Genomic DNA, 18,681 nt, shown 5'->3' with positions numbered 1-18,681 from the left:
TAATGGGATAAGTGTGTTCAAAGGAAGGGGGAGTATTTTGAGGGAGATTAATGGCAATGTGTCTTTTACCGTATTTTTTTTTTATTTAAACACTCACCATACCTTTTGATCATACCTTATATATACATATAAAATGGAGTTAGAAGAGTGCCTGGCATATAGCTCATGTTACATAATGCTTAGTATCATCAGTTTACCATAACCATAATTAGTTTTAAGAAGCCAATGCCCTTTCCCTATCTGAATGAGAAATGTCATCTAATACCTAGTTAGAAATAAGTTTCAGCAAGTAGAATTACTATTTAAATCCCACATGGGTAGAGTGAATGGCTCACATAAAAAGATAGAGAATATAATTTCTTATGGCTCTCCAGCAGATCAGACCAGTAAAAAACTCAAGTGAACAAGAGATGATTTGCGACTCCCGAGAGTCTAACATTTGGGAACTAATTGGTATCAGCAAATATCCACCTAAAACAAAGATATCTACCTCTTGCTACAGTATACTCTAGAGATTTAAATTTCACAAGACAAGTATAAAGTTAGTGATAGTCAGAGGGGTTCTGTTCTTTCAACCAATGCCTCTTTCTCTCTGGTTCAGCTCATCATACACACATAGCAAACCACGATTGCCAAAAGCTTTAAAACTCCATGTCTTTCAATAGAGCATCAAAGCATCTAAGCTCTGTATAGACCCTGGCAAAACAGGGTGACTCATGAGCACTTCCTTTGTAGCCCTGATAAACATATGGCCAAAATCAACCTCTCTAAGCACAGGTTAAGCAACAGCAGAAAGGAAAAGGTAGAGATAACCAAGTAAATACTGCCTCCTTTCCTACCTTTTATGTTTTTACATAATTATTTGTTTTCACATTTAACCCAGCCTACGTAGGTGAGGAAGAGAATAAAGAAAGTTTTCCAGTAAAAGTAATGCTTGAACTACATCTTGGAAGACAGAGTAAGAGACAGTCGGATAGAAAAGTAAGAGAAAGTGCATTTCAGACCAAAGGACACCAAGATTGGACATGTCATGGTTCTTTCAGGAAAGAGCCACTATTTCAGTGGCTGAGGAGAGAAGTGCCAACTGGGAAGTGGCAGGAGACAAGGCTGGAAAGGTAGGCCAGAAGCCAGGAGAAAGAGCTCTGTTTTTTTTTTTAACAGAGTTGGAATATAGAGTGAATTCAGTTTTAAAAGTGCAATATATGGTATATCTATATGACATTCAAGAAGGGTATATGGAGCTAAAGAGAGAAGCTGGGGCCAACTGTTAACTAACATGGGAGTTAAAATCATGGATCTAGATAATCACCTAGAGAGAATAAGTAAAGGAAAAGGAAAGGAAAGGAGAGGAAAGGAAGGAAAAGAAAGGAAAAAAGAAAAGAAAAGAAGGCTTACAGATTCCTAAAGAACACTGACATTCAAGAAGTAGACAGAGGGAAAGGTTCCTTTAAAGGTAACTAAGAAGTAACAGTCAGGACGTCATAAAAATGGTGGCGTGAGGTGAGCCTCTTGAAATCTCCCCTGGAATTTACAACAAATCAAACAACTAAAACTCCACAAAGGACTCCCTGCACAGCAGACAGGCAAGACAAAGTGGCCCACTACTGAATTCACCTAAAGGCGGGCGAATCATGTGAGCAGCAGGGGAGGAGGGAAGGGAGAAGTGCGGAGGTGGGGCCACGTGGGCGCAGGACGCAGACCTAGCTCAGTGCTCCAAGCTCGCTGCATCCCGGAACTACCGCAGCTGCGGGAGAGGGAAGAACTCGGACTGCTAGGGCTCCACTTATGGCCCACAGGGCTGAGGGGGCAGCATATAACACGGCTGAACCCAATGCTCACGGCAGAGACCTCGGAGAAAAGACTGAGGGAAGAAGGCTGAAAATGGTGGTTTAAGCCCTCACTGCCAAGCAGAGAATGGAAGCCTTAGGGACTGAGACTAGCCCACCCCTCCCTATACACAGACACACAGACCAATGGAATACAATTGAGAACCCAGAAATAAACCCACATAAATATGGACAGATAATTTTTTGACAAAGAAACCAAAACATACAATGGAGAAAAGATAGCCTCTTCAATAAATGGTGCTGGGAGAATTGGAAAGCCAAGTGCAAAAGAATGAAATTAGACTGCCATCTGTCACCATGTACCAAAATTAACTCAAAATGGATCAAAGACGTAAATGTAAGACCTGAAACAATAAACTGCATAGAAGAAAACATAGGTACTAAACTTATGGACCTTGGGTTCAAAGAGCATTTTATGAATTTGACTCCAAAGGCAAGGGAAGCAAAAGCTAAAATAAATGAATGGGACTATATCAAACTGAAAAGTTTCTGCAGAGCAAAAGAAACCATCAATAAAATAAAGAGGCAACCAACCGAATGGGAGATTTTTGCAAACAACGCCTCCAATAAGGGGCTAATATCCAAAATATACAAGGAACTCATACAACTCAACAACAAAAAAACAAACAACCCAATTGAAAAATGGGCAGAGGACTTGAAGAGACATTTCTCCAAAGAGGACATACAAATGGCCAACAGACATATGAAAAAATGCTCAACATCATTAATCATCAGAGAAATGCAAATAAAAACCACATGAGATATCACCTCACCCCAGTCAGAATGGCTATCATCAACAAGACAAACAGTATCAAGTGTTGGAGAGGCTGTAGAGAAAAAGGAACCATCATACACTGTTGGTGGGAATGCAGATTGGCGCAGCCGCTATGGAAGGCAGTGTGAAGGTTCCTCAAAAAATTAAGAATAGAATTACCATATGACCCAGCAATCCCTTTCCTGGGTATCTACCCAAAAAACCTGAAAACATTTATCCATAAAGACATGTGTGTTCCAATGTTCATTGCAGCTTTATTTACGGTGGCCAAGACATGGAAACAACCAAAATGTCCTTTGATAGATGAATGGATAAAGAAGTTGTGGTATATATACACAATGGAATACTATTCAGCAGTAAGAAAAGATGAAATAGTACCATCTGTGACAATATGGATGGATCTTGAGATTATAATGCTAAGCGAAATAAGTCAGACAGAAAAAGTAGAGAACCATATGATTTCACTGAAATGTGGTATATAAAACTGAAAACAACAACAGAACAAGACAAACAAATAGAGGAACAAAAACACACAGACATAGACAATAGGGGTTACTAGAGGGTAAGGGGGGCTCTAGAAGAGGGTAAACGGGGTTTAATATATAGTGATGGAAAGAGAACTGACTCTGGGAGGTGAACACACAATGTAAGATATGGATAATGTATTACAGAATTGTACACCTGAAATCTATGTAACTTTACTAATAATTGTCACCCCGATAAACTTTAATTTAAAAAGAAAAAAAAAGGTAACAGAAAGGCGAAAAGGAAACCAGATAAAGAAGCCTCTATCCAGCTTCCCAAATTCCTCTCTGATCCTGTTTCCAAACAAAATCTTGGTTGTGTCTATTAATTGAATTGGAAGTATTTATTTAAAAGTTCTAAATATTCTAGTACACACTAAATATTCAAATAAAAAATATTGTAATCGACATAACTAGGCTCATCCATGAGTTTCTGTAATTACAAAACATATTCAAAGAATGGACAATTAAATTTAAAAGATTCCAGTATGGGGTCTTTGTGAGCTCAGTGTTCATTACATAAGAATTTTTACAAGGTTATAAAGTAAAAATCACAGACTGCAAAAGTTGCAGAACTTAATGGAATATATATTGGTCAAATCTTACATAAAGCCATTAGAAGTTAGGATCTGGAAGAATAGAAGAAAATTAAAAAAATAATACAATAGGCACTTGAGATATGTCTAGACACCAAGAGATTGCTGAAAGGCCCTTGGAAAAAATCAGTGAACTCCTCTAGTATTTTTGTAAAAATGACCCTCTTCATAATCATGCATCAAAAGTGAAATGTAAACTATTTTATTTTGTACCAGCATATAACTGACAATTAGGTTAAAAATATTAACACTTTATTCTTAGTTCATTCTATAAATTAGCATAGTTGTAACTATAACTTAGAGTTGTTAAATATGAAAAATGTGCTTTTATAAATTATAGTTATATTTTCAAGATAAAGTACCAAATTTCCCATCCTCTCTCTCCCCCATTTACTATGAAATTTTAGTCCCTGTTTTATGTTTATTTATATAACTAGCCTTTTTAGGCCCTAATTATTCTCAATAAGGAAGACTTCAAGTATTAACCTGGATAGTCAATCCATTTAGAAGAAACCCTCTGGGAAAAGAACATTCAGCATTACTACCAACAGGGAAACTCACTCATTGGACAAATCTTAATTGATCACTTACAGTTTCAATTCTAGTAGAAAATGCAAAACTTATACAGAATTTCCTAGTTGGTATCTCATAGTTTATAGATATTACTGGATAGATATGTTCCAGAATATAATTTTTAACTAGAGCATTTTCTCATTACCATAATTTCAGAGATATCCTTCTTAACTTAATCTTCAATTGCTGGCAGTTCCTTTCAAGCTTTAACTGTACTTAAGATGGATGAATTCCTTTTAAAATATAAATAACCATCTCCTAAGTTCCATGTTTGGGAGGCAGTAGAGCATTGCAGTTAAAAACACGAGCTTTGGAGTGTGACTGACCTGGGTTCCCGCTCTGGTTCCATTTACTAGCTGTGTAACCTGGGGCAAGTTATTTAACCTCTCTAAGTCTCAGTTTCTTTATCTGTAAAATAGAGATAATAATAGTATCTATTTCATAGGGTTGTGAGGATTAAATGAGATAATGTAGGCTTAGCACAATGCCTGACACTTAGTAGGTGCTCAATAACTTTCAGCTATTATGTTTTTATAAGCTTAAAATTTCTAAGTAACAGGTTCTCATGAGGATCTGTAATAGTAAAATACATGTACCCAAGACTTTCTTATAAATTGCTTAAAATAAGTGAAATTAAAAGCTTTCAACTGAAAAAAAAGCTATGGGCGTGTTTTCTCCCTGTATATATTAAAGAAATTCCTCATCAATGCAATATATTACATTTACAAAAGGCAATCTTGAAATTAAGAAGAAAACATATTTAAAGTATATAAACACTTATAGTTAAAACATCTTGGATTTCATTAACACCTTTAGTAAATGATTTTTAAAAACAACTTTGTAGGCTTGTGTTGTAAAATAGAATGTCCTGTGAAGTAGGTAAAGATTATTCTCTTCCTTTTAAAATAGAAAATAAAACTGACATGAGGACATTAGGGGACTAGAAAAATAAAGCAAAAATGGGACACAAATTAAGGTCCTGTAATTATCAATCACTGCTATACAGTGATATTAAACCTAGAAGCACATTTTCCCCCAAATGAGTGGTTCCAATTAAGTCTTTATAGATCGCTTAACAGACTCTTGTAAGAAATTTATATGTATCTGTGCTACTCAAAGAAGCTATTCCTCAGAGTTATAAATAAAATAGCTATTGACTATCATTTTCAAGAGAAAAGATCACAATGTAATCTGCTCTGGTTAAATCTAGATCTATTAAATTACTTTTAATGAATTGAAAAGCAGGTAACAACTTTTTTCTAAAAGTTAAAATGATTTTTAAAGTCTTATTTCTTAACATAAAACTTTTAAAGACTATAAATTAACCACATCTGCAAAATCCAACTTCTTACCACTTCTTAAATATGTTTTAGATATAACAAGTTCCATGAAAGCACCACAAAAAAAGCTCTTGGCTTGTTTAATTTTTTTTTTTTAACAAATCATTGACTAGAAGCAAATAATAAATCAGGAACTGATTAGTAAGTGGAATGAATATTATAACCTTTGTTTTTAACTTTGATTTTTGTATAAAAATATCTCATAGGAATTGCCTCATTATTTTCAATAAAAAATGTAATTTTAATAGAAAGCTTTAAAATAACTAAAAATTAAATGTGTATAGCTCTACTTAGAGAAACTTAATTTTCCTAAGATATCTTCCATCTGTCCTATCAACATACGCGACCTGGAAAAGTTATACGTAAAATTTTCTAAACAACCAGGTATTATTCCACTGAATCAGAATCTCTTTGGCTTTAATAGTTCAACTGAAAAGTTCTTGATAAAATAAAATAAAAACTCTTTATTGTTCTTATTTTTCTTACATACATCTACCACCCACCCTACCTACCCACCTCCACCCTTGAACAAGTATTTTTAATCTTCTTTCCAATTTAATATTTATAAATTTATAATCATTTCTTATAGTACACATTTTAAAAACATAATTTAGAAAAAGAGAAAACAATTATCACATACCTGTCCCTCTAAGTCAAATGCTAAGCAAGCTATACCATGTGTATGAACATCCTTCAGAATTGATATGGTCTGCACAGTGTATGAATCCCAAACGCAGATATAGGGCTCTTTCCCAACTTGTCCTGTTGCTACCAATATTCGTTCAGGATGCAAAGCAAGGCTGCAAAACAAACACATAGACTTAAAATTGCTTACAGAGCTTTTGTAGTGTTTGGTGTATATAACAGTTATATATACCAATATGAAAAATAGATTGTAATTATTTATCCATTTAAAATAATGTGTATTTAAAATAACATCTATTAAAAAATGCTAAGAATTACTACCTCAGTAATACATGTGATAAATAGTTAATGAAGTAATCCTTATGATATAATGTGTTTAAACTTCTCAAAAAGAAGTCTCACAAGGGATCAATTGAACAAATCAGTCACAACCCTACCATATGCTATTTTCTCATTGGGTATTCATCTCTTTTTAAGCCCCCTCTCCCATTTTACTCTTTTATTGAAGTCAGACCACATCTTAGTGTCCAAAAATAGCATTTAGTAGCACTATGATAGCATTAATATTCAATTACAAATCACATCTTAAAAACAGAAAAGTTATCCATAATTCACAGAAAGTAATCTATGAGTCTTTAAAAACAAGACAAAGACCTCACAGTTGGAAATGGTTTATGTACAATTAGCAGAAGGCAGGGAATTAATATAAATTTCTCCTCGATAAATTTTTCTACAAGTAGATTTAGATGATCAGATTCATCTTTGGAAGGGAAAAAAATCACTCCTGGCATTAGGGAGGAGGATGAACTGAAAGAGGGAAAAAAGTTATGAGGGTATTAAAACAGAATCAACTGATTGGATGTAGGAAGTAAGGGAAAGGAAAGGGTCTAAGATGACTCTTGGGTTTCTGGTTTGGACGGATGGCTTGGGGTGATATTCATCAAGTCAGGGAATGTTAAGTGAGTATCTGATAAGAGAGAAGCTAAATGGGAATGAAAGGTTGGTTCAACATATTAAAATCAATCAGTGTAATATATCATATTAATAAAGGACAACAAAACCCCACACATGTTCATCTCAATAGATGCAGAAAAAACATTTGACAAAAATCCAACCCCTTTTATGATAAAAATACACAACAAATTAGGAACTGAAGAGAACTTTCTCAACCTGATAGAGGGTATCTATGAAAACCCACAGCTAGCATCACATTTAATAGTGAAAGCCTGTAAATTCTTTCTATAAGCACAGGAAGCAGACAAGGATATCAGCTCTTGCTATTTCCATTCAACATGATCCTGGATATTCTAGCCAGGACATTCAGGCAAGAAAAAGAAATAAAAGGAAGATTTTAAACCATCTCTACTTGCAGATGACATGATCTTGTGTACAGAAAATCCTAAGGAATCCACAAACAAACAACAAAATAAAGCCCAAGTAGAACTAACAAATGAAGTGACCAAGGTTGAAGGATGTAATATAAATATAAAATATCAACTGTATTTCCATATACTAGCAACAAGCAATCTGAAAACTAAATCAAGAAAACAATTCCACTTATAATGGCACCAAAAAGAATAGAACACTTAGGAATAAATTTAACAAAAAAAGTACAAGATTTGTATACTGAAAACTACAAACCACCATTAAAAAGTTTTAAAAGAGCTACATAAATGGGAAGACATCCTGTGCTCTGGGCTTGCAGGATGAAGATGGCATTATTTCCTAAATTGATCTACAGAGTCAACGCAATTCCTAAGTCTATGGAATTGTCTTCCTTGAAGAAACTGACAAGCTGATTCTTGTCAGCATAGCTAAATTCAGAATAGCCAAAACAATTTAAAAAATAAACAAAATTGGGAATTCACACTTTCTAATTTCAAAGTTACTGACTTACTACAAAACTACAGTGATCATGTCAGTATGGTATTGGCATAAGGACAGACACGCAAATCAATGCAACAGAATTGAGAGTCCAGAAACAAACTGATCCATTTGTGGTCAACTGACTGTCAACAAGGGTGTGGTTCCAAAACAATTCAACGGGAGAAAAATGATCTTTTCAATAGGTGGTGCTGGGAAATCTGAATAACCACGTGCAAAAGAAAGTTTAGAATCAGCTTGCATATATGAAATGTCCTGTGGGGACTGGGATTGGGATTGCATTAAGTCTACAAATCAATTTGAAGAGAATTAGTACCTTAACAATATTGAATCTTTTAATACATGAAACATGATATATCTCTCCATCTTTAGATCTTTGCTTTGTTTTTCAGCTTCATTTTATACTTTTTAGTATACAGATCCTGCACAGATTTTGTTAAATTTACACAAAATTTTTCTGAATTCTTGTAAATGGTATTGTTTTAAATTTCAATTTCTAGTTGTTCATTGCAGGCATGCAGAGATGCAACTGAATTACATATGTTGACCTTGCAGATGACATGTGACCTTGTTAAATTCACTTCTCAGTTTTAGGAGTGACAGTGAGGGAAGGAGGGTTTTATAAATTATTTGGAATTTTATATGTAGGCAATCATGTTATCTAGGAATAGAGACAATTTATTTTTTCCTTTTCTCTAAGCCTTTTATTTCTATTTCTTGCCTAATTGCAATGGCTAGAACTTCCAGTACAATGTTGAATTAGGACTGGTAAGAGAGGATATCCTTGTTTTTTTCCCAGGCTTACAATGAAAATATTCAGTCTCTCCCCATTAAGCATGATGTTAGCTGGGGTTTTTTAATACATGTTTTTATAGTTAAGAGTGTAGCTCTCTATTCTTAGTTTGCTAAGCATTTTTAAAAACATGAACAGATGTTGAATATTGCCAAATTATTTTCCTGTGTCTAGTGAGATGATCATACATTTTTCTTCTTTAGTCTGTTAATGTAGTGAATTAGATTGATTTATTTTCTAACGTTGAACTGGGCTTGTATTCCTGGAATAAACTCCACTTGGTCATGCTGTATTTTATTGATAGATTTTATCTGCTTATTAGCTTATTTTGTTGAGCATTTTTGCATCTGTGTTAAGTGGGACAGTGGTCTGTAATTTCCTATTCTCCTAATGTCTTCGTCTGGATTTTGTGTTAGAGTAATGATAGCCTCATAAAATGAGTTGGGAAGTATTCCCTCCCCTTTTGTTTTCTATAAGAGATTTGTAGAATTGATGTTATTTCTTCTTAAAATGTCTGGCAGAATTACCAGTGAAGCCATCTGAAACTGGAGTTTTCTGTTTTGGAATGTTTTAAATTACTTTAATAGATACAAGATTATTTGTGTTATCTGTTTCTTCTTGGTGAGTTTTGATAGTTTGTATCTTTCAAGGGAATGGTCCATTTCATCTAAGTTGCCAAATATATCTGCATAGAGTTGTTCATAGTATTCTTTACAATCCTTTTATTCTCTTTGGGTCTGCAGTAAGAGCCTGATGATTATTGGTAATTTCTATCTTCTTTTAGTTTTTGGTCAGTCTAGCTAGAAATTTATCAATTTAATCAACCTTTTCAAGTATCTGACTTTTGGCTTGATTTTTTTCTGCTGTTTTGCTCTTTTCATTGATTTCTGCTTTTTATTTCCATCTCTGTTTGCTTTTGGGATTAGTTAGCTCTTTTTCTAGTTCTTAATGTGGACTCTTAAGACTACTGATCTGAGATCTTTTTTCTTTTCAAACATATGCATTTATTTCTATAAATTTCCCTAGGAACAAAATTTCCTTTGGAACGAAATTTCCTTTGGAACAATGCTTTAGTTGAATCTCACAAATTTTGATATATTGTATTTTCATTTTCTTCCAATTCAAAATATTTTCTGACTTCCCTTCAGTTACTATGAGTTAATGAGTTTCATTTTGATTTCATTATGTGCAGAGAATATATTTTGTATGATTTCAATTCTTTTAAATTGTTGAAGTTTATCTTATAGGATATGACCCCTATTGGTAAATGTTCCAATGGTACTTGAAAAGAATGTATATTCTGTTATTGACATAGCAAACATGTTGTTTGCTATGCCATGAATAGTCCTTTATTTCTGACCCAAGAATTTCATGTCTTTGCCAGAAACAGTAAATGTCTAACTTAAGTTTGTAAAAAGGATAAGAATACATCCCAGATTTGATTAGTTTTCTATTCTGCTGTGACAAATTAACACAAATGCAGCATCTTAAAGCAACACAAATTTACTATCTCCCAGTTCTGCAGGACAGAAGTCTAGTTACACGGTGGCTTAGCTGGGTCTTCTGCCTAGTCTCACAGGCCCAACCAAATCAAAGTGTTGACATAGCTTCGTTCCTTTCTAGAATCTCTTAGGATGAATCAGCTTCCAAGTTCTTTCAGAATGTTAGTTTAATTCTGTTCCCTGTGGTAAAAGGACGGAGGGCTTTGTTTTCCTGCCGGCTGTCAGCTGGGAACATCTCACCTCCCTGAGGCCACCTGCAATTTTCCTCACGTTGCCACCTTCATCTTCAAACCAGCAACAGGACATTATGTCCTTCTCAAGCTTTGATTTGAATAGTTCTTACTTCAGCTGCATCTCTTCTGACTCCAGCTGGAGAAAATTCTGTTTTTAAGAGTTTACCTTATTAGACTAGCCTCCCCTGGGTAATCCAGGAAACTCTGAAGGCCCATACCTTAATTGTATCTTCAAAGTCACTTCTGCCATGTAACAACATATTCACAAATTTCAGGGAATTGGAAGTGGATATCTTTGGTTGGGGAACAATCTTTGCTAACACACAGGCTCAGATATTGAGATCACTAGGGAATTCTTTATTTCCATTTTTGTATTTTTCAGTTCTAAATATTCAATTTTTCTACAGCTTCTATTTCTTTGTTGAGAACTTCTATTAATAACATTTGATTTGTTTGAAGAGCATTCCCCCTTACTTCCTGGTATGCAGTTATAACTACTCTAAATTCTCTGATAATTCCAGCAGCTAGATTATCTTGGGGCTGACGACTGTTGTCTTTTCTAAATTGTTAAAATTTTCCTAATTCCTTGTATGATGAATGTGAATTATATCCTGGACATTTTGAATATTGTTATGAACTCTGGGTCCCATTAAAATTCTCTAGAGAATGTTGAATTTTTTGTTTGTTTTAGCAGGCAAATAATCTAATTAGGTTCAGGGCATGTGTCCCAACTTTCCTGCTGGGCTTCCAATGTTAGTTTAGTTTTTATTTTTATTTTTTCAATTACAGTTAACATTGTTTAGTTTTTAAAGCCTTTGCAATTCCACCATATGAACAGACCACAGGGGCCAATCTGAAATTTGGATGACTGTATAATAGTTTAATTCTCTAAGCCTGATCCCCTGGTGCCAGTCAGTTCCAACCCTGTGCAGCCTAGAAGTGATTCTGGGACAATCCAAGTACTCATCAGTTATTTTGTAAAACATCTCTCAATTTGAATTTGTAATACGTTTTCTCATGATTGGAATGAGGTTATATATTTTTGGCAAGTATACCATAACAATATATTTGTTCTTCTTAGTGCATCAGATCAAGGAGTTCAGGATGTCAATATATATTATTACTGATATTTATCTCAGTCCCTTGAATAAATTGATGCCTGTCAGGTTTCTCCACTATAAAGTTACTACAAAGTTTCTCTTTGTGGTAGATAAATATTTTAGGGGAGATGCTTTGAGACTATGCAAATTCTGTTTCTCCTCAAATTTTCACCCACTAATTTTAGCATCTATTGGTGGATCTTGCCTGAAACAGTTACTACTGTACTAGTCACCAAATGTGATCCTCTTATTCCTTGCTTTTCTTCTACATTGATTGGAATTCTACTATAAGAACTATCTTTTCTCATTTGTTTATTCATTATTTAATCCACTGTTTATATCAGCTTGAATTCATGGATATTTATTATATTACAATGGTCAACAAACTTTTTGTATAGGGATACATATTTTAGGCTTTAAGGACCACACAATCTCTATCACAACTACTCAATTCTGCTGTTTTAATGCCAAATCAACCATAGAAAAATATGTAAACCATGCATTCTCACTGGGAGCAATATCACCTCCAAGGGAGGGAAAACCCGTTCTTGTGTGTGTAGGTGTCATTCTTTTTATACTATAAAGCACAGATACAAAACATAAACTGATATACAGTATATCTGTGGTATTAAAATTCTGTAGTGGGTTGGGGAAATTAGGAAAAAAATTCCTAAAAGGGCTCCTTAGGGAGACTATACTGTGCTTCCTTGAAAGTAAGACGGGGTCTTATATTAATTTTTGTTCCAAAAGACGCTTTAGGGCTTATGTTCTGGGAATGTCATCCTGAAAAATCATGCTAGGGCTTATTTTCCGGTTAGGTCTTATTTTGGGGAAACTAATAAAAAAAGGTTCCAAAAACAAATAGTCATGTCTGTTTTCCAATAAAATTTAGTTGACAAACATTGGTTGGTGGTAGGCTACTTTTGACCCACAGTCTGTTACTTGGTAACTCCTGCTTTATTCTATGCATTAAAATTCTTTTTTTTTTTTAAAGTTTATTGGGGTGACAATTGTTAGTAAAGTTACATAGATATCAGGTGTACCATTCTGTGATACATTATTTGTATCTCACATTGTATGTTCACTGCCCAGAATCAGTTGTCTTTCCATCACCCTATATTAAACCCCGTTTACCCTCTTCTAGAGGCCCCCACCCCTTTACCCTCTGGTAACTCCTAAACTATTGTCTATGTCTATGAGTTTTTGTTCCTTCATTTGTTTGTCTTGACCTTTTGTTATTTTCAGTTTTATATACCACATTTTCAGTGAAATCATATGGTTCTCTACTTTTTCTGTCTGACTTATTTCATTTAGCATTATAATCTCAAAAATCCATCCATGTTGTCACAAATGGTACTATTTCATCTTTCCTTACTGCCAAATAGTATTCCATTGTGTATATATATTACAACTTATTTATCCAGTCATCTGTCAAAGGACATTTTGGTTGTTCCCATGTCTTGGCCACCATAAATAAAGCTGCAATGAACATGGGAGCACACACGTCTTTATGGATAAATGTTTTCAGAATTTTTGGGTAGACACCTAGGAAAGGGATTGCTGGATCATATGGTAATTCTATTCGTAATTTTTTGAGTAACCTCCACACCACCTTCCATAGTGGCTACACCAATCTGCATTCCCACCAACAGTGTATGAGGGTTCCTTTTTCTCCACAGCCTCTCCAACACTTGTTACTATTTGTCTTGCTGATGATAGCCATTCTGACTGGGGTGAGGTGATATCTCATTGCAATTTTTATTTGCATTTCTCTGATAATTAGTGATGTTGAGCATTTTTTCATATGTATATTGGAGAAATGTCTCTTCAGGTCCTCTGCCCATTTTTCAATTGGGTTGTCTGTTTTTTTTGTTGTTGAGTTGTATGAGTTCCTTGTATATTTTGGATATTAGCCCCTTATTGGAGGCACTGTTTGCAAAAATCTTCTCCCATTCAGTTTGTTGCCTCTGTATTTTGTCGATGATTTCTTTTGCTGTGCATAAGTTTTTAAGATTGATTTAGTCCCATTCATTTATTTTAGCTTTTACTTCTCTCGCCTTTGGAGTCAAATTCATAAAATGCTCTTTGAACCCAAAGTCCATAAATTTAGTACCTATGTTGTCTTCTATGCAGTTTATTGTTTCAGGTCTTATGCTTAAGTCTTTGATCCATTTTGAATTAATTTCGGTACAAGGTGACAGATAACAGTCCAGTTTCCTTCTTTCGCACGTGGCTTTCCAATTCTCCCAGCACCATTTATTGAAGAGGCTGTCTTTTCTCCATTGTATGTTTTTGGCTTCTTTGTCAAAAATTATCTGTCCATATTTATGTGGGTTTATTTCTGGGTTCTCAATTCTATTCCATTGGTCTGTGTGTCTCTTTTTCTACCAATACCATGCTGTTTTTATTTATTTTTTTACATTTTTTAAATTAGTTTCAGGTGCACAAGACAAAGTAATACTCAGACGTTTATTTATATCCCTCACACTGTGTGAACCCCCATCCCCCATCCACTATCCCTCTGACATCGCACAGAGCCATTACATTTCCACTGTGTCTATTCCTAATGCTGTACTCCGCTTCTTGTAAGTATATACATACACACACACACACACACACACACACACACACACACAAACTTGTAGTTGACATTCATTATTGTTCTGCTTCAGCTTCAGGTGTACAATGCAGTGATCAGGCATCTACATCATCCCTGAGGTGGTCTCCCTAATGAGACAAGTGTCCATCGGATACCCTACAAAATCTTTACAACATTATTGATTTCCAAAATCCCTTGGCATCTTGTGGTTACTATTTTCTAATCCCCTCACCTTCCCCCTTATCCCCACCTCCCCTCCCATCTAGCAACCCTCAGTTTTTCCTCTATGTCTCCAAAACTGTTTATGATTAGTTCATTAACTTATTCTTTTCTTTAGATTCCACATATAAGTGAGATCATATGGTATTTGTCTTTCTCTGTCTGACTTATTTCACTTAACATAATGTTCTCTAGGTCCACCCATGTTGTTGCAAATGGTAAGATTTCTTTCTTCTTTATGGCTGTGTAATACTCCATTGTATAAATGTACCACAGTTTCTTAATCCAGTTATCTACCGATGGGCATTTAGGTTGTTTCCATGTCTTGGCTATTGTGTATAGTGCTGCAATAAACATAGGAGTGCATAAAGTTTTCTGAATTAGAGTTTTGATACCTCTGCATAGATGCCTAGGAGTGGAATTGCTGGATCATAAGGTAGTTCCATTTTCAGATTTTTGAGATACCTCCATACTATTTTCCATAGTGGTTGCACCAATCTGCAATCCCACCAACATTGCACAAGGGTTCCCTTTTCTCCACATCCTCACCAGCATTTGTTGTTTGTTGATTTATTGATGATAGCCATTTTGACTGGGGTGAGGTGGTATCTCCTTGTGGTTTTTATTTGCATTTCTCTGATGGTTACTGAGGTTGAGCATTTTTTCATAAGTCTGTTTGCCATCTGTAAGTCCTTTTTAGAAAAATGTCTCTTCATGTCCTCTGCCCATTTTTTAATGGGTTGTTTGTTTTCTTGGAGTTGAGTTGAGTGAGTTTTTTAATAAATTTTTGATATTAACCCCTTATCAGATATATCATTGGCAAATATCTTTTCCCATTCAGTAGGATCCCTTTTTGTTTTATTGATGGTTTCCTTTGCTGTGAAAAAATTTTTTAGTTTGATGTAATCCCACATGTTTATTTTTTCTCTTACTTCCCTTGCGCGAGGGGATATATCAGTAAAAATCATACTGTGATAACTTCCCCTCTTTCATTTCTAATTTTGTTTATTAGTGTTTTTTCTCTTTTTATCTTAGTGAGTCTAGCCAAGAGTTTGTCAATTTTATTAATCTTTTCAAAGAACCAGCTCTTTCTCACACTAACTTTTTCTACTGTCTTTTTGTCCTCTATTTCATTTAGTTCTGCTCTGATTTTTATTATTTCCTTTCTTCTGTTGACCTTGGGTTACATTTGTTCTTCTTTTTCTAGTTCTTTAAGGTGTAACATGAAGTTATTTATCTAGGTTTTTTCTTGTTTCTTGAGATAGGCCTGTAATGATATAAATTTCCCTCTTAAAACTGATTTCATTGCATCCCCCAAATTTTGGTAGGATGTATTTTCTTTCTCATTTGTTTCTATGTATCTTTTGATCTCTCCTCTTATTTCTTCTTTGACCCAGTCGTTCTTTAAAACGACGTTGTTTAATCTCCACATATTTGTGATTTGTCCTGCTTTGTTTTTGCAGTTTTGCAGTAGATATCCAATTTCAAAGCCTTGTGATCAGAGAATATGCTTGGTATGATTTCAATCTTCTTAAACTTTGAGGCTAGTTTTATTTCCCAATATATGGTCTATCCTTGTGAATGTTCCATGTACACTAGAAAAAAAGTATAGTCTGCTGTTCTAGGATGAAGTGCTCTATAAATGTCAATTATGTCCATTTCATCTAATGTGTCATTTAGGGCTGCTACTTATTTATTTTCTGTTTGGATGATCTATCCATAGCTGTCAATGATGTATTTAGGTCCCCTACTATAATTGTGTTTTGGTCAATTTCTCCCTTTAGTTCTATTAGTAGTTCCTTGGTCTATTTCAGTGCTCCCTCATTAAGGCATAAATATTGATGACTGTTGTGTCTTCTTATGGTATAGTCACCTTTATTATTATGAAATGTCCATCTTTGTCTCTTGTTACCTTTTTTACCCTGAAGTCTGTTTCATTTGATATCAGTATGGCTATATCTGATTTTCTCTGGATACCATTTGCTTGTAGTGTCAATTTCCACCCTTTTACTCTGAGTCTATGTTTGTCCGTGTAGCTGAGATGTGTCTCTTGGAGGCAGCATATGGTTGGGTTTAGTTTTTTGATCCAATCTGCTACTCTGTGCCTTTTTATTGCTGAGTTCAGTCCATTTACATTTAGGGTGATTATTGATATGTGAGGATTTCCTATCATTCTATCTTTGGTTTTCCGGTAAGACTGCATTTCCATTATTTCTTTGCCTTTTTGTTGTTGTCTGTTATTTCTGTGTGGTGGTTTCTATGGTTTTACCCTTTGTTTTTTTTATTTTTTATTACACGTATAATTAAGTTCTGGACTTTTTTTGAGTGGTTACCATTAAGTTTATGTAAAAGAAAGCTTTCGTATTTAGAGTATTCCATTTTCTTCAGCATGCTTACTTTCTCCATTCCCATATTCCAGTTCAGGCCTTTACTCTCCCCCCTTTTATGTTTTGGTTGTCACAAATGATCCCTATTTATGCTGGTCAAATAGCCACCTTCAGTATTCCTTGTAGTACAGGTCGTGTATTAGAAAATTCCCTTAGCTTCTGTATGTCTGGAAAGGTCTTTATTCGTCTTTCATATCTAAAGGATATCTTCGCTAGGTATATTATTCTTGGCTCATAATTTCTCTCTTTCAATAGTTTGAATATTTGATTCCATTTCCTCCTGGATTGTAGAGTTTCTGCTGAAAAATCTGATGATAATCTAATGGACTTTTCTTTGTAGGTTACCATCTTCTTTTCCCTGGCTGCCTTAAGGATTCTTTCTTTGTCGTTAATTTTTGACAACTTCAATACAATGTGCCTTGGAGAAGGCCTGTTGGGGTTGAGGTAATTAGGTGTTCTATTTGCTTCTTGGATTTGAGGATCCAGTTCTTTCCACAGATTTGGGAAGTTCTCATTGAATATTTGTCTGAATATACTCTCTGTTCCCTTCTCTCTTTCTTCTTCTTCTGGTATGCCCATTATTCTTATATTGCTCTTTCTGATGGAGTCAGAAAGTTCTTGTAGAGTTCTTTCATTTCTTTTAAGTCTTAAGTCGCTTTCTTCTTCCATCCATGTCATTTCCAGATTTCTATCTTCGATGTCACTGATTCTTTCCTCCATCTGGTAAACTGTACTACCTAAGCTGGCTATTTCATTCTTCATTTCTTTTATCGAGTTCTTAATCTCCAGAAATTCTATTTGGTTCTTTTTTAAAATTTCAATCTCTTTGTTAAAATGTTCATTTTTTTCTTAGATTGTGCTTCTGAGTTCATTGAACTGCCTGTCTGTGTCTTCTTGCATCTCCTTGAGTTTTTTAAGAACTGCAATTTTAAATTCTCTCTCATTTAAATCACGTATTTCCATGTCTTTAAGTTCATTTTCTGGAGACTTTTCATTTTCTTTCTGAGCTATCTTGTTACCTTGGTTATTCATGGCAATTAATGATTTATTATTTCTCTTCCTAGATATCTACAGGAGTGGGTTCTGTAACAGGTTGATAGAAAGAGGTCTTTCTTTTGTTTTCCAGTAAATGTTGGTAGAATGTTTTATTTTCTCTCTGACGGCAGGCTTTTATTGTCTCTCACATTGTAGTGTTATATTTTCTCTGCACTATTCTGGCTTATGCAGAGAATAGTGCAGACCATGGGGAATTCCTGGAAGGCAGGCTTCTCCTCTGTAAGCAGTTCACCTGGGTCATAGGGCGCCAGTCAGTGTGGGGATGCAGAGAGCTTCTGAAATTCCTAAGCTCTTCCTGCAGCAGATTCAGAGCTTGTGTGTTTCAGCAGCTGTTTACTCCTGCAGGGATCCGCCAAGATAGATGGGAATAGGGGTAGGGTGGGTTGTGAGAGATGGCCCAGAGCAATGGCGTTGACCACCACCACAGCCAGTCCTCCTTCCATGGCTCCCTCCCCTTTGTGGGAACTAGTTGGGCTGAGACTGCATGTCTGCATACCACAGTTCCCAGAACTGCAAATTTTCTGTTCTTTTGATCTCACACTGCTACTGTTCCGCTTCTAGCATTGGTCAGGTGGGGGTGGGGTGAGCTCTGGGAGGGTAGGGACGGG

The 18,681-nt window shown here is 35.1% G+C and overlaps 1 protein-coding gene across 25 annotated transcripts in view; it reads right to left on the bottom strand.

The window, feature by feature from the left end:
• Positions 1 to 18,681, bottom strand: part of EML5 (EMAP like 5) — a 145,790-nt gene that overhangs the window by 110,781 nt on the left and 16,328 nt on the right. For all 25 annotated transcript variants that reach the window (XR_012494561.1, XR_012494562.1, XR_012494564.1 and 22 more), the window contains exon 2: positions 6,296 to 6,455. Coding sequence is in view for 17 of the 25 variants with exons in the window: in XM_074327060.1 (XP_074183161.1) it covers positions 6,296 to 6,455 (160 nt within the window). In the remaining 8 variants the exon portion in view is untranslated. The remainder of the gene's footprint in view (positions 1 to 6,295; positions 6,456 to 18,681) is intronic.

This window comes from Rhinolophus sinicus, linkage group LG03 (assembly GCF_036562045.2).
Source record: "Rhinolophus sinicus isolate RSC01 linkage group LG03, ASM3656204v1, whole genome shotgun sequence".
NCBI classification, from domain to species: domain Eukaryota; kingdom Metazoa; phylum Chordata; class Mammalia; order Chiroptera; family Rhinolophidae; genus Rhinolophus; species Rhinolophus sinicus.
The sequence above is the reverse complement of the archived record's forward strand: the minus strand, read 5'-3'. Positions and strand labels throughout refer to the sequence as shown.